This window comes from Ylistrum balloti, unplaced genomic scaffold (genome assembly GCF_031769215.1).
Source record: "Ylistrum balloti isolate Yb309-2 unplaced genomic scaffold, AGI_CSIRO_Ybal_v1 Utg370092, whole genome shotgun sequence".
Classification (NCBI taxonomy): Eukaryota; Metazoa; Mollusca; class Bivalvia; order Pectinida; family Pectinidae; genus Ylistrum; species Ylistrum balloti.
The window spans coordinates 871,288-888,852 of NW_026782123.1; the positions used below are offsets into that span (position 1 = coordinate 871,288).

At 36.9% G+C, this 17,565-nt stretch overlaps 1 protein-coding gene across 1 annotated transcript; it reads right to left on the bottom strand.

Annotated features, from left to right (window-relative positions):
• Positions 1-6,597: 6,597 nt before the first annotated feature.
• On the bottom strand, positions 6,598-14,945 carry LOC132549957 (uncharacterized). The gene is made up of 3 exons (XM_060213942.1): positions 14,828-14,945; positions 11,799-11,900; positions 6,598-6,919 (listed from the first exon to the last, which is right to left on the bottom strand). The coding sequence occupies exons 1-3, from the start codon at positions 14,939-14,941 to the stop codon at positions 6,728-6,730; spliced, it is 408 nt and encodes a 135-aa protein (XP_060069925.1). The 5' UTR covers positions 14,942-14,945; the 3' UTR covers positions 6,598-6,727.
• Between the last annotated feature and the right edge of the window lie 2,620 nt (positions 14,946-17,565).

Consider the following 17,565-nt stretch of genomic DNA (forward strand, 5'->3'; position numbering starts at 1 on the left):
GATCGATCTCAGCTGACAGAGGTTTTACAGTGTTTGTAAATATCACTGATCGATCTCAGCTGACAGAGGTTTTACAGTGTTTGTAAATATCACTGATCGATCTCAGCTGACAGAGGTTTTACAGTGTTTGTAAATATCACTGATCGATCCCAGCTGACAGAGGTTTTACAGTGTTTGTAAATATCACTTATCTATCCCAGCTGACAGAGGTTTTACAATCTATGTAAATATCACTTATCTATCCTAGCTGACAGAGGTTTTACAGTGTTTGTAAATATCACTTATCTATCCCAGCTGACAGAGGTTTTACAGTGTTTGTAAATATCACTTATCTATCCCAGCTGACAGAGGTTTTACAATCTATGTAAATATCACTTATCTATCCCAGCTGACAGAGGTTTAACAGAGGTTGTAAGAAGAACTCATAGATCACGGCTCACAGTGGTTTTACAGTGTTTGTAAATATCACTGATCGATCCCAGCTGACAGAGGTTTTACAGTGTTTGTAAATATCACTTATCTATCCCAGCTGACAGAGGTTTTACAATCTATGTAAATATCACTTATCTATCCTAGCTGACAGAGGTTTTACAGTGTTTGTAAATATCACTTATCTATCCCAGCTGACAGAGGTTTTACAGTGTTTGTAAATATCACTTATCTATCCCAGCTGACAGAGGTTTTACAGTGTTTGTAAATATCACTTATCTATCCCAGCTGACAGAGGTTTTACAATCTATGTAAATATCACTTATCTATCCTAGCTGACAGAGGTTTTACTGTGTTTGTAAATATCACTTATCGATCTCAGCTGACAGAGGTTTTACAGTGTTTGTAAATATCACTTATCGATCTCAGCTGACAGAGGTTTAACAGTCTATGTAAATATCACTTATCTATCCCAGCTGACAGAGGTTTTACAATCTATGTAAATATCACTTATCTATCCTAGCTGACAGAGGTTTTACAGTGTTTGTAAATATCACTGATCGATCTCAGCTGACAGAGGTTTTACAGTGTTTGTAAATATCACTTATCGATCTCAGCTGACAGAGGTTTTACAGTGTTTGTAAATATCACTGATAGATCTCAGCTGACAGAGGTTTTACAGTGTTTGTAAATATCACTGATCGATCTCAGCTGACAGAGGTTTTACAATGCTGGTAAATATCACTTATCGATCTTAGCTGACAGAGGTTTTACAGTGTTTGTAAATATCACTGATCGATCTCAGCTGACAGAGGTTTTACAGTGTTTGTAAATATCACTTATCTATCCCAGCTGACAGAGGTTTTACAGTGTTTGTAAATATCACTTATCTATCCCAGCTGACAGAGGTTTTACAGTGTTTGTAAATATCACTTATCTATCCAGCTGACAGAGGTTTTACAGTGTTTGTAAATATCACTTATCTATCCCAGCTGACAGAGGTTTTACAGTGTTTGTAAATATCACTTATCTATCCCAGCTGACAGAGGTTTTACAGTATTTGTAAATATCACTGATAGATCTCAGCTGACAGAGGTTTTACAGTGTTTGTAAATATCACTGATCGATCTCAGCTGACAGAGGTTTTACAGTGTTTGTAAATATCACTTATCGATCTCAGCTGACAGAGGTTTTACAGTGTTTGTAAATATCACTGATCTATCTCAGCTGACAGAGGTTTTACAGTGTTTGTAAATATCACTTATCTATCCCAGCTGACAGAGGTTTTACAGTGTTTGTAAATATCACTTATCTATCCTAGCTGACAGAGGTTTTACAGTGTTTGTAAATATCACTTATCTATCTCAGCTGACAGAGGTTTTACAGTGTTTGTAAATATCACTTATCTATCCTAGCTGACAGAGGTTTTACAGTGTTTGTAAATATCACTGATCGATCTCAGCTGACAGAGGTTTTACAGTGTTTGTAAATATCACTGATCGATCTCAGCTGACAGAGGTTTTACAGTGTTTGTAAATATCACTGATCGATCTCAGCTGACAGAGGTTTTACAGTGTTTGTAAATATCACTTATCTATCCCAGCTGACAGAGGTTTTACAGTGTTTGTAAATATCACTGATCGATCTCAGCTGACAGAGGTTTTACAGTGTTTGTAAATATCACTTATCTATCCTAGCTGACAGAGGTTTTACAGTGTTTGTAAATATCACTTATCTATCCCAGCTGACAGAGGTTTTACAGTGTTTGTAAATATCACTGATCGATCTCAGCTGACAGAGGTTTTACAGTGTTTGTAAATATCACTGATCGATCCCAGCTGACAGAGGTTTTACAGTGTTTGTAAATATCACTTATCTATCCCAGCTGACAGAGGTTTTACAATGCTGGTAAATATCACTTATCGATCTTAGCTGACAGAGGTTTTACAGTGTTTGTAAATATCACTTATCTATCCCAGCTGACAGAGGTTTTACAGTGTTTGTAAATATCACTTACTGTGGAGAATGTTACATAAGGTACATGTAGCAGGATTCTTTCTTATCGAACGGAGTATCACATCAATCTCGGCGAAATTTGATATCTGGATTGATGAGACGTTTCCCACAATCAATACATCAATAACAGACACGATTCAGCTGTGTTGATTGTCGTGTAATATGTAAAGTAAATAACATCAACCACTGCATTTTAACAGGTAACCAACACTGAATTATTCATGAACGATGTGTATTGTGTACGACGCCTTAAATCCCCGTCCCTACGCACCTGCTCCTTTTTTTGGAGTGTTTTATAGAAGACGAAATACGTGTTCAATTTATGTGAGATTATTGCATCTGAAACATATTCTCCAACACAGATGAAAATTATTCAGAGTCAGTAACACTATATTAGAATATTCCCAGGTGATCAAATTGGTGGATCAATATCTACCTACATGTACCATACATACCTCACAATACCTACCTATATACTACATGTACCTCACAATACCTACCTATATACTACATGTACCTCACAATACCTACCTATATACTACATGTACCTCACAATACCTACCTATATACTACAGGTACCTCACAATACCTACCTATATACTCCATACACACTCACAATACCTACTTATATACTACATGTACCATACATACCTCACAATACCTACCTATATACTACATGTACCATACACACCTCACAATACCAATACCTACCTATATACTACATGTACCTCACAATACCTACCTATATACTACATGTACCTCACAATACCTACCTATATACTACAGGTACCTCACAATACCTACCTATATACTACATGTACCTCACAATACCTACCTATATACTACATGTACCATACACACCTCACAATACCTACCTATATACTACATGTACCTCACAATACCTACCTATATACTACATGTACCTCACAATACCTACCTATATACTACCTATATACAACATGTACCTCACAATACCTACCTATATATACCTCACAATACCTACCTATATACTACATGTACCTCACAATACCTACTATATACTATATACTACAATACCTACCTATATACTACATGTACCTACACACACAATACCTACCTATATACTATATACACACCTCACAATACCTATATATACTACATGTACCATACCTACCTATATATATACCTACATACCTACCTATATACTACATGTACCTCACAATACCTACCTATATACTACATGTACTATATACTCACAATACCTACCTATATACTACATGTACCATACACACCTCACAATACCTACCTATATACTACATGTACCTCACAATACCTACCTATATACTACATGTACCTCACAATACCTACCTATATACTACATGTACCATACACACCTCACAATACCTACCTATATACTACATGTACCTATATACACAATATACCTACCTATATACTACATGTACCTCACAATACCTACCTATATACTACATGTACCATACACACCTATATACTACATGTACCTCACAATACCTACCTATATACTACATGTACCATACACACCTCACAATACCTACCTACATACACACCTCACAATACCTACCTATATACTACATGTACCTCACAATACCTACCTATATATATACTACATGTACCATACCTCACAATACCTACCTATATACTACATGTACCATACACACCTCACAATACCTACCTATATACTACATGTAACATACACACCTGACAATACCTACCTATATACTACGTGTACCATACACACCTCACAATACCTACCTATATACTACACACCTCACAATACCTACCTATATACTATATACATGTACCATACACACCTCACAATACCTACCTATATACTACATGTACCATACACACCTCACAATACCTACCTATATACTACATGTACCATACACACCTCACAATACCTACCTATATACTACATGTACCTATATACCTCACACCTACCTATATACCTCACAATACCTACCTATATATACATGTACCATACACACCTCACAATACCTACCTATATACTACATGTACCATACACACTATATACTACATGTACCTCACAATACCTACCTATATACTACATGTACCTACCTATATACACATGTACCTATATACACACCTCACAATACCTACCTATATACTACATGTACCATACACACCTCACAATACCTACCTATATACTACATGTACCATACACACCTCACAATACCTACCTATATACTACATGTACCATACACACTCACAATACCTACCTATATACTACATGTACCATACATACCTCACAATACCTACCTATATACTACATGTACCATACACACCTCACAATACCTACCTATATATTAGATGTACGTCACAATACCTACCTATATACTACATGTACCTCACAATACCTCTATACTAATACCTACCTATATACTACATGTACCTCACAATACCTACCTATATACTAATTGTACCATACACACCTTACAATACCTACCTATATCATACATGTACCATACATACCTCACAATACCTACCTATATACTACATGTACCATACACACCTCACAATACCTACCTATATACTACATGTACCATACACACCTCACAATACCTACCTATATACTATATACTACATATACTACCTCACAATACCTACCTATATACTACATGTACCTCACAATACCTACCTATATACTACATGTACCTCACAATACCTACCTATATACTACATGTACCTCACAATACCTACCTATATACTACATGTACCTCACAATACCTACCTATATACTACATGTACCATACACACCTCACAATACCTACCTATATACTACATGTACCATACACACCTCACAATACCTACCTATATACTACATGTACCTCACAATACCTACCTATATACTACATGTACCATACACACCTCACAATACCTACCTATATACTACATGTAACATACACACCTGACAATACCTACCTATATACTACATGTACCATACACACCTCACAATACCTACCTATATACTACATGTACCATACACACCTCACAATACCTACCTATATACTACATGTACCATACACACCTCACAATACCTACCTATATACTACATGTACCTCACAATACCTACCTATATACTACATGTACCTCACAATACCTACCTATATACTACAGGTACCTCACAATACCTACCTATATACTACACCTTACAATACCTACCTATATACTACATGTACCTCACAATACCTACCTATATACTACATGTACCATACACACCTCACAATACCTACCTATATACTACATGTTCCATACACACCTCACAATACCTACCTATATACTACATGTACCTCACAATACCTACCTATATACTACATGTACCTCACAATACCTACCTATATACTACATGTACCTCAAAATACCTACCTATATACTACATGTACCATACACACCTCACAATACCTACCTATATACTACATGTACCTCACAATACCTACCTATATACTACATGTACCATACACACCTTACAATACCTACCTATATCATACATCTACCATACATACCTCACAATACCTACCTATATACTACATGTACCATACACACCTCACAATACCTACCTATATACTACATGTACCATACACACCTCACAATACCTACCTATTTACTACATGTACCTCACAATACCTACCTATATACTACATGTACCATACACACCTCACAATACCTACCTATATACTACATGTACCTCACAATACCTACCTATATACTACATGTACCATACACACCTCACAATACCTACCTATATACTACATGTACCATACACACCTCACAATACCTACCTATATACTACATGTACCATACACACCTCAAAATACCTACCTATATACTACATGTACCATACACACCTCACAATACCTACCTATTTACTACATGTACCTCACAATACCTACCTATATACTACATGTACCATACACACCTCACAATACCTACCTATATACTACATGTACCTCACAATACCTACCTATATACTACATGTACCATACACACCTCACAATACCTACCTATATACTACATGTACCATACACACCTCACAATACCTACCTATATACTACATGTACCTCACAATACCTACCTATATACTACCATATGTTTATAAAAAGTTAAAGACATCCATATGATTGAGATTTTTTTTTTATTATCATTATTATCACAAAATTTTTATGTACAATGTCACAGCAATTTGATATAAAAAACGATTTCTGAAGAAAACTTTCTTTGTCTGTTCACATCACATTATTCCATTTTATTTCATGTCTGGATCTTTATATCTGAAGACGAGCGGTTCACTAGATTCCTCACTTAGTTTGTATTTAGGACTAGAAGCAAGGATTTTTTCCATAATATCAGCATTGTCCTTTTTAGCTTGTTCTCTGTCTTCTGGAAGTGGAAGTGTAGGTCTTTGTCCTCGAAAGAAACGTCGCCACTGGACTTGTGTCTAAAAATTAACAACAAAGCAAAAAAATAAAGAGAAGAAAATACAAAAGCTAAGAGGTTAAAGAACTGTTAAACTAGAGGTCAAGAACTAGTGTTGTACTGTCTGTTAAACTAGAGGTCCAGTGCTAGTGTTGTACTGTCTGTCAAACTAGAGGTCCAGTGCTAGTGTTGTACTGTCTGTTAAACTAGAGGTCCAGTACTAGTGTTGTACTGTCTGTTAAACTAGAGGTCCAGTACTAGTGTTGTACTGTCTGTTAAACTAGAGGTCAAGAACTAGTGTTGTACTGTCTGTTAAACTAGAGGTCCAGTACTAGTGTTGTACTGTCTGTTAAACTAGAGGTCCAGTACTAGTGTTGTACTGTCTGTTAAACTAGAGGTCCAGTACTAGTGTTGTACTGTCTGTTAAACTACAGGTCAAGAACTAGTGTTGTACTGTCTGTTAAACTAGAGGTCCAGTACTAGTGTTGTACTGTCTGTTAAACTAGAGGTCCAGTACTAGTGTTGTACTGTCTGTTAAACTAGAGGTCCAGTACTAGTGTTGTACTGTCTGTTAAACTAGAGGTCCAGAACTAGTGTTGTACTGTCTGTTGTACTAGAGGTCCAGTACTAGTGTTGTACTGTCTGTTAAACTAGAGGTCCAGTACTAGTGTTGTACTGTCTGTTAAACTAGAGGTCCAGTACTAGTGTTGTACTGTCTGTTAAACTAGAGGTCCAGTACTAGTGTTGTACTGTCTGTTAAACTAGAGGTCCAGTACTAGTGTTGTACTGTCTGTTAAACTAGAGGTCCAGTACTAGTGTTGTACTGTCTGTTAAACTAGAGGTCCAGTACTAGTGTTGTACTGTCTGTTAAACTAGAGGTCCAGTACTAGTGTTGTACTGTCTGTTAAACTAGAGGTCCAGTACTAGTGTTGTACTGTCTGTTAAACTAGAGGTCCAGTGCTAGTGTTGTACTGTCTGTTAAACTAGAGGTCCAGTACTAGTGTTGTACTGTCTGTTAAACTAGAGGTCCAGTACTAGTGTTGTACTGTCTGTCAAACTAGAGGTCCAGTACTAGTGTTGTACTGTCTGTTAAACTAGAGGTCCAGTACTAGTGTTGTACTGTCTGTTAAACTAGAGGTCCAGTACTAGTGTTGTACTGTCTGTTAAACTAGAGGTCCAGTACTAGTGTTGTACTGTCTGTTAAACTAGAGGTCCAGTACTAGTGTTGTACTGTCTGTTAAACTAGAGGTCCAGTACTAGTGTTGTACTGTCTGTTAAACTAGAGGTCCAGTACTAGTGTTGTACTGTCTGTTAAACTAGAGGTCCAGTACTAGTGTTGTACTGTCTGTTAAACTAGAGGTCCAGTACTAGTGTTGTACTGTCTGTTAAACTAGAGGTCCAGTACTAGTGTTGTACTGTCTGTTAGTACTAGTGTTGTACTGTCTGTTAAACTAGAGGTCCAGTACTAGTGTTGTACTGTCTGTTAAACTAGAGGTCCAGTACTAGTGTTGTACTGTCTGTTAAACTAGAGGTCCAGTACTAGTGTTGTACTGTCTGTTAAACTAGAGGTCCAGTACTAGTGTTGTACTGTCTGTTAGTACTAGTGTTGTACTGTCTGTTAAACTAGAGGTCCAGTACTAGTGTTGTACTGTCTGTTAAACTAGAGGTCCAGTACTAGTGTTGTACTGTCTGTTAGTACTGTGTACTAGTCCAGTACTAGTGTTGTACTGTCTGTTAAACTAGAGGTCCAGTACTAGTGTTGTACTGTCTGTTAAACTAGAGGTCCAGTACTAGTGTTGTACTGTCTGTTAAACTAGAGGTCCAGTACTAGTGTTGTACTGTCTGTTAAACTAGAGGTCCAGTACTAGTGTTGTACTGTCTGTTAGTACTAGTGTTGTACTGTCTGTTAGTACTAGTGTTGTACTGTCTGTTAGTACTAGTGTTGTACTGTCTGTTAAACTAGAGGTCCAGTACTAGTGTTGTACTGTCTGTTAAACTAGAGGTCCAGTACTAGTGTTGTACTGTCTGTTAAACTAGAGGTCCAGTACTAGTGTTGTACTGTCTGTTAAACTAGAGGTCCAGTACTAGTGTTGTACTGTCTGTTAAACTAGAGGTCCAGTACTAGTGTTGTACTGTCTGTTAAACTAGAGGTCCAGTACTAGTGTTGTACTGTCTGTTAAACTAGAGGTCCAGTACTAGTGTTGTACTGTCTGTTAAACTAGAGGTCCAGTACTAGTGTTGTACTGTCTGTTAAACTAGAGGTCCAGTACTAGTGTTGTACTGTCTGTTAAACTAGAGGTCCAGTACTAGTGTTGTACTGTCTGTTAAACTAGAGGTCCAGTACTAGTGTTGTACTGTCTGTTAAACTAGAGGTCCAGTACTAGTGTTGTACTGTCTGTTAAACTAGAGGTCCAGTACTAGTGTTGTACTGTCTGTTAAACTAGAGGTCCAGTACTAGTGTTGTACTGTCTGTTAAACTAGAGGTCCAGTACTAGTGTTGTACTGTCTGTTAAACTAGAGGTCCAGTACTAGTGTTGTACTGTCTGTTAAACTAGAGGTCCAGTACTAGTGTTGTACTGTCTGTTAGTACTAGTGCTGTACTGTCTGTCAAACTAGAGGTCAAAACCTAGTGTTGTACTGTCTGTTAAACTAGAGGTCCAGTACTAGTGTTGTACTGTGTGTTAAACTAGAGGTCCAGTACTAGTGTTGTAGTGTTGTACTGTCTGTTAAACTAGAGGTCCAGTACTAGTGTTGTACTGTCTGTTAAACTAGAGGTCCAGTACTAGTGTTGTACTGTCTGTTAAACTAGAGGTCCAGTACTAGTGTTGTACTGTCTGTTAAACTAGAGGTCCAGTACTAGTGTTGTACTGTCTGTTAAACTAGAGGTCCAAACTAGTGTTGTACTGGTGTTAAACAGTACTAGTGTTGTACTGTCTGTTAAACTAGAGGTCCAGTACTAGTGTTGTACTGTCTGTTAAACTAGAGGTCCAGTACTAGTGTTGTACTGTCTGTTAAACTAGAGGTCCAGTACTAGTGTTGTACTGTCTGTTAAACTAGAGGTCCAGTACTAGTGTTGTACTGTCTGTCAAACTAGAGGTCCAGTACTAGTGTTGTACTGTCTGTTAAACTAGAGGTCAAGAACTAGTGTTGTACTGTCTGTTAAACTAGAGGTCCAGTACTAGTGTTGTACTGTCTGTTAAACTACAGGTCAAGAACTAGTGTTGTACTGTCTGTTAAACTAGAGGTCCAGTACTAGTGTTGTACTGTCTGTCAAACTAGAGGTCCAGTACTAGTGTTGTACTGTCTGTTAGTACTAGTGTTGTACTGTCTGTTGAACTAGAGGTCCAGTACTAGTGTTGTACTGTCTGTTAAACTAGAGGTCCAGTACTAGTGTTGTACTGTTTGTTAAACTAGGGGTAAAGAACTAGCAGTGCAATACTGGTCAGAGTGAGAATCTTTACAGAAAACGTACTGACCTAGTGCCCTGTCTTGTACAAATGGCTGTAGCCGTATAGGATGACTCCTTGTGTAAAACCTTAAACTACTAGATCCTGCCCAAGATCAGATACAATAACAAAATAAGTGTGGACTTTGCCAATTTTTGTAGATATATACAATGCATCAAAGGTTTTCTATCCAAATCTCGCTCAGAAATGAGGACAGACTACATGAGAAGCCATTTCTAACTTAGATTGTCCAGTTTATAAACTCATTCTAGAGTGATCTAACCTCTCCACATGAGAAATATCTCATTTCCATACACTTCTAATGTGAAACTCTCTTAGTTCTCATGTGAATCTAATGTGAAGAAGTAAGAAAATTCTGTACAGGTTTGGCATTTCAGATTACAGGTTTCATATTGTACATTGACAGATTTTTGTGATTAACACAAAATAACGGTAAATGAAAATTGTTATTGCTCTTAAGTAAGATTAAAAAGAGAATTTGTATTATGTGAATGATTTTTGTATATATCATGAATACTTAAAACACATACCACTCTCAGTAATAAGCACATGCAGGTCTTAATAAATAGTATTAATTATTTACAGAATGAGTTGTCTCCCTTTGTCCATAAGCTGAAATCCTGACTCCTGGGCTTGACAACATATACTGACCCAGAACAATGGGCCTGATTTAACAATATGATAAAATGAATCAAAGCTGTGAATTCGTTTCAAGAAAATTTTACCAAAGACACACAAGAGAATGGCACCTTTTCCTAATTTAGAGTAACATATAGTAGTGTCAAGCAATGAATTAAACTGCATTATATGTCAGTTTCGTCCTTCTGCGACTCTTCAGTGATGTTCAAGTCCTAAATTTTGAAGCCTAGAAGGCATCTAAGGAAAATCCAGAGATCAAAAGAAAAGTTAAAATCAAGACTGGAAGGTGCATCAGGTCCATAATTAAACAAATTTCGTTATTTTCATACATCAGATAATTCTCGAACAGCATCAAGTACATGTGTATTTTCTGAACCATACCACTATTCAAATGAATTAAAATGTACTGGTAAGAGGAAACTGTTTAAACCTACTTTCCCATCACAGACTTTGCTCTTAAGCCGTCAGAGGGCCTATCAATTTCTCTTTGACAATTTAGAACTCCTATCCTATAGAGGTGTATTAGACCAAATTTGGTCAAAATCCATGATGTGGCTCTTGAGATGGAGTTGTTTAAAGGAAAAGTTGACTATGGATGATGGACACAGGATGATATACTTTGCGTCACATCATATGACCACATGCCGTTAGGGCAAGAGAGCTTAAAATATACTGAGATACAAGTCAAGATATTTGTCTTGTAATCTTGTTTAAGTCCCCAATCTTGTTCTTCAACTTCAAAATAATTTTGTGCTTACTGTAACAGAAACAGACTCATTGAATCAGAAATCTTACCCAAAACTTCTTGCAATTTCTGTAGTTTTGAAACTCTGGCTCACATTTGGCGTTGTCTTCATAGTTATGACGTGCTATACAATCCAGACTCATCTTGCTCTCCTGTAAATAAACAAGACAATAGAAAACACCTGTGAAAGTTTGACAGCGAAAAATAATCAACTTGTTTCTGAAATTAAGTCGAAATACAAAGCCATTTGAGATATTGTCATAAATACTTTACCTTCAATGATAAACATTTTAACAGAATCAGTTGGAATACTGTTACTATACTGATAATTAGAAGTGAAGTCACATTCAGCTGTAGAAGTCGAGAGTACAGGTCGCCTTGGCTAATGGGATTTTCTCTTTAGTCTAGCGGTAAAGTGGTTGCTAGTTCAACCCCCAGTGGTGGCAAGTTGTTTTTCATCACTCATTCCTATTACAGATTTGGTACCATTGACCACTCCAAGGGTACTATAGGAGATTGAGATGCTTCCTTGGAGATATTGAAATTGGGTTGTTGTTGTCTTTAGGGTCAAAGATTTAGTGAAGGAGGGAGTAGTGTAGAAGTTGAGAGTACAGATCGTGGTAAAGAGTCTGACTAGCGACTGAAAGGTCACTAGTTGGAACCCCGCCGGATCAGGTAGTTTTTCATTACTCCTTCCTTTTACACATTACTGTATCACCTACAGTACGGTAACATGTTACCTCGTACTCTATTGTTCATGTAACAGTAACTATAACAGCAATTGCCCGGACGGATGGATAGACCACGGACATAGGGCGATTGGTGATTGATTATGGCAGGCTAAAAATGACACATAAACATAGATATAGTTCTAAATGAAAGAAATACCTTTTTGGACTGTCATGGAAACACCTATGCTGATGCTCACCATCTCTAAACTTATGTCAACCTATTCAATACCTAAAAGCTAAACTCAGTAGGTTGGATAGCAATCTACTGTTTTTTGAAAATCAGCCGAGTGATCTTTAAATATGTAAGGCATGACTATTTACACCAGACCCTTGTTCAATGGACCAGAATTTTAGAAAGTTCATTCAGTATCTGTTCCAAAGGACAAGAATTTCAGAGTATTTAACACCCTTTCAAAAGGACCAGAATTTTAGGATTCTCATATCTTGTATCTTTTAGAGAGCATCCCAGAATTTTGGAGTGTAATTTGTCAACAGGTTAAGGTATGACACCAAATAAGAACAAACTGCTAAATTTATACAGATATATCTTTCTGTTTTGGAATTAAGTATACTATTGTTCACTTAATAATGAATATAAGATAAAATGCCATGTTTTAAGAAGAGAAATATAAACCCATACTGTCCTTGAGACAAAGTAAATATATTATCTACATTTGAAAAGAAAAGAAAAGCCAATGTCATCAAGTTAAAATGCCTTTTCTTCCACTTTGATAGTCCAATGTTTCCCGATGTAACGCCACTGGTGAGATGTTTTGACAGTCCAATGTTTCCCGATGCAATGCCACTGGTGAGATGTTTTGACAGTCCAATGTTTCCCAATGCAATGCCACTGGTGAGATGTTTTGATAATCAAATATTTCCCGATGCAATGCCACTGGTGAGATGTTTTGACAGTCCAATGTTTCCCAATGCAATGCCACTGGTGAGATGTTTTGATAATCAAATATTTCCCGATGCAATGCCACTGGTGAGATGTTTTGATAAATGAATTTTGCACATCGTCCTGTATGCTTTTGAATTTGCATATCACCCTGGTATGCTTTCTAATTTGCACATCACAATGATATGCTTTCTAATTTGCACATTGTCCTAATATGCTTTCTAATTTGCACATTGTCCTAATATGCTTTCTAATTTGCACATTGTCCTGATATGCTTTCTAATTTGCACATTGTCCTGATATGCTTTCTAATTTGCACATTGTCCAAATATGCTTTCTAATTTGCACATTGTCCTAATATGCTTTCTAATTTGCACATTGTCCTGATATGCTTTCTAATTTGCACATTGTCCTGATATGCTTTCTAATTTGCACATCATCCTAATATGCTTTCTAATTTGCACATCGTACTAATATGCTTTCTAATTTGCACATTGTCCTAATATGCTTTCTAATTTGCACATCATCCTAATATGCTTTCTAATTTGCACATTGTCCTGGTATGTTTTTGCTGTCTCATTGGTCCCTGATAATTGCTTCATCAGACCAGGAATATATATGCTGTTCTTCAACATTCTTTTGTTGCAGATTTATAGGTGTTGTTGTTGATGAGCGCTATTTATTTTAGATCGCCTGTGATTTGGACTCCTTGATATGGATTGCATGGCCATTTCCTTAGATGAAATAAGACGAAGTCAGTGCTCCTCTCAGAGCACAATCTTATACAGATGTATATACTTCTAAATTTTTATGGGGAAAATGGCATAAACCCTTGAGGCCCTCGGCAATATACTTCTTTGTGATAGCACTATAAAAGTTCCACACTCTAACAAAGAAGGCAAATATTACATTAACTTAATTCAGCCTCCCAAAACACTTGCATTCAGCACGTGCACTCATCTTGCATATGTAGAAGTTGAGAGTACAGGTTGTATTACAAGCATTGTCAAGTGGGAATATTTTCCATTTAGTCGAGCAGTAGAGTGTCCAGCTAGACATTGAAAGGTCGTTTGTATGAAGCCTGGCAGAGACACAACGTTTTTCATTACAAATTACAGATTTCGTGCTATTGACCACTCCAAGGGCAAAAGCTATTGGAGATTGAGTTGCTTCCATGGAGATATGGATTGCATGGCCATTTTCATAGATGAATTAAAACGAAGTCAGTGCTCTTCTCATAGCACAATTTTATAGAGACGTATACACTTCTAAATTTTGATAGGGAAATGGAATAAACATAGACCAAGTACACTGGTTTTATAACTCTTCCATTTTGATTAATAACGAAAGTAGAGCTAAAAATAGATGTTGTCTTACTATCATGAGCATGGACATTGAGTATATACGTTTAAGCATATGCGATAGAATGAATTGGTTCATAACTTACTCGTAGACATGCTGAATTGAGAGAATGGTCGGCTGTATTGTGTTTATGTTTCGTTTTCTTCTCTACTTTGCTTTCCTTTTCACTTAAACTTAAGGATGCCGTAGAGGCGGCCATGACAGATACGTCACACACGTCTTCGTACCATCATGCACTGCGGTAATGGCTACCAACGGGACTAAATTATTCTTTGTCCTAATTTTTGAAGAATTTTGTCAAATACACATTTAAGGACGGTAAGATTTCAATAATTGATTCTTTTATATTGATCATGAAACCCATATGCTTGCATTAACTGTTTTTTGGCTGTAACATGAATTTACATGAAGCCATTTCCCTGGTGTGGGCCCTGACCCCTCCCTGGTACCTCAAGAGCACTGTGCGCCGCGAGAGTGGATTCATTTCTAAAACCTTACAGTAGTGTGTGGTTACGAATGAGTGTGTATTACATAAAGTATTGGTCAGAGATTTAAATAGGCCTCAAGAAAACCAGGAAACATACTCGGATGGTACTCTTCACACATTAACTGAATCAGATTTCTGCGATGACAAATCAATCTGCCATATAAAATCGATTGTCGCACTGTATTTGCGAAAACCCTGTATAAAGACTGTCTGGAGTAAAACGTGATTTTGTTAATTAGACGACGGAGTTAATTTCTATTAAAGAAGCTGTCAGAATTCCTTCAGTAAATATCGGTCTTAATTTCCTTAATTTCAAATACCACAGAGTGAAATCTCGCGATCACCTTGGACTCGAAACTCGCTTGCATCAGCTATATGCCGAACCACACATAAACTAGTTTCATTACTTTTTCTGACGGAAAAAATCAAATGGCAAATTAGTTTTGATAAAAAGGAAGAGGTTGACAAAATCATCAACAATTTCAGATTTATCATTGCAACATATTGTTACAAAATTTATAGAAAATTGTTTTCTCCAAATTATGCTAGGAGAAATAAAGGGGGATAATACAAATTAAAACTTTGATGGTATTCCACATCAACTTGTAGAAAACTTTATTATTGCATTCTGCAATATCTAAATCTTATCAACATATTATGATTTAGCATTTTTGATGTGATTCTATCCAATCTGATTTTCTTATAATTAACTGAAGTTTATAGAAACTTTGAACTAAAACTTGCATACTTCCCATACATTACCAAACATTCAATACTGTGGACGTTATTGATTACAAACTTTACTTATTTTATTGGTAACAATTTCAACTAGTCACTCTCACGGGGTCTTACTGTGGGAGGAAACCATAGAACCTGGGAAAATCTAAATGGTCAGACAGGTCACATGACAGTTCAGAGAATGGAAACCCAGGGAGTATGTTACAATTGCATCACATCATACCTACATATACAATAACATCAGATGAACTTCACTGGAGAGTGAGGGGAAGTTTGGTTTGGCTTAGTTTACTTGTATTGCTTAACAGCCTATCAACAGCCAGCTGTTAATTGGTTGCTAAATAAGCAATATAATATTTCCATATTTGACCAGATGGTGTGACCCTGCTGGAGGCCCTCGGCAATATACTTCTTTGTGATAGCACTATAAAAGTTTCAGACTCTTACAAGGAGGCAAATACTACATAAACATAATTCAACCTCCCAACACACTTGCATTCAGCACCTGTACTCACCTTGCATATGTAGAAATTGAGAGTACAGGTTGTATTACAAGCATTGTTAAATGGGAATCTTTTCCCTTTAGTTGAGCAGTAGAGTGTCCAGCTAGAGATTGAAGGGTCGTTTGTTTGAAGCCCGACAGAGACACTGTTTTTCATTACAAATTACAGATTTGGTACCATTGACCACTCCAAGGGCAAAAGCTATTGGAGATTGAGTTGCTTCCATGGAGACATTGAAGCTAATGGGAATTCCCCACTAAAGTTGCTTGTTTTGACCCCAGCAGTGGTAGATGTTTTTCATTACTCCTTCCTATTACAGATTTGATGCTATTGACCACTCCAAAGGTAGAAGCTATAGGATGCTTCCTTTTTAGATATCAACTCTGGGTTGTTGTTGAAGTTAAGAGTACAGGTAGTTTTATCGCCATTAGTTAGGGGGAACTTCTCTGCAGTTGAGTGGTAGAAAGTCCGGCTAGAGACAGAAGAGTCACTAGTTTGAACCCAAGCGATTGCAGGATGTTATGTGTTGAAATCTGCATAAACATAGACCCTGCTAAAAAAAAAATGATAAAAATAAATTGTATTCGTGGATAACCTCACATCAAAATTATTTTCTATGTAAATGAAAATAGCTGTAGCTTGTTGAACTTTTATAGGTATTGTTGCTTGTTATCACTTAAGTAACACTTTGACATCACATGACCTCATTCCTCCCTCAAAATATGAGTATACACCAGTCTAAGGTAAAGGGTGTTGAGAGAGCTCCTGCTGTCATCCATTTGAAGAGGGAGATTGGATCTTAGACACTACACACTGACATCAGTAAGACTATAAAATGAAATCAGGATTAATGAAAAATGAGGAACAAATCCTCTTTAGTTCTCGTGGGATTTCTCCAAGCACCATTTGAAAGAACATTGAAAAACACATTTCTGTTCAAATCTCTACCAAGAATCAAGCTTGCCTGCAGGGAAAGACTTTCTGCTGACATAAAAACTACACATGTACATCAGCTCCAAGTACTGTGGCAAGCTTAGCTTTTAACGGAAGCATGCTCCACTACTACAGTGAGTTGTGTTATGCAGAAACCATATA

Coding starts and splice junctions, on each gene's coding strand:
- LOC132549957 (XM_060213942.1), bottom strand. CDS start 14,941: ATGGCCGCCTCTACGGCATCCTTAAGTTTAAGTGAAAAGGAAAGCAAA. Junction 11,901..14,827: donor TCAATTCAGCATGTCTACGA/GTAAGTTATGAA, acceptor GTTTATTTACAG/GAGAGCAAGATGAGTCTGGA. Junction 6,920..11,798: donor GAAATTGCAAGAAGTTTTGG/GTAAGATTTCTG, acceptor GTTAATTTTTAG/ACACAAGTCCAGTGGCGACG.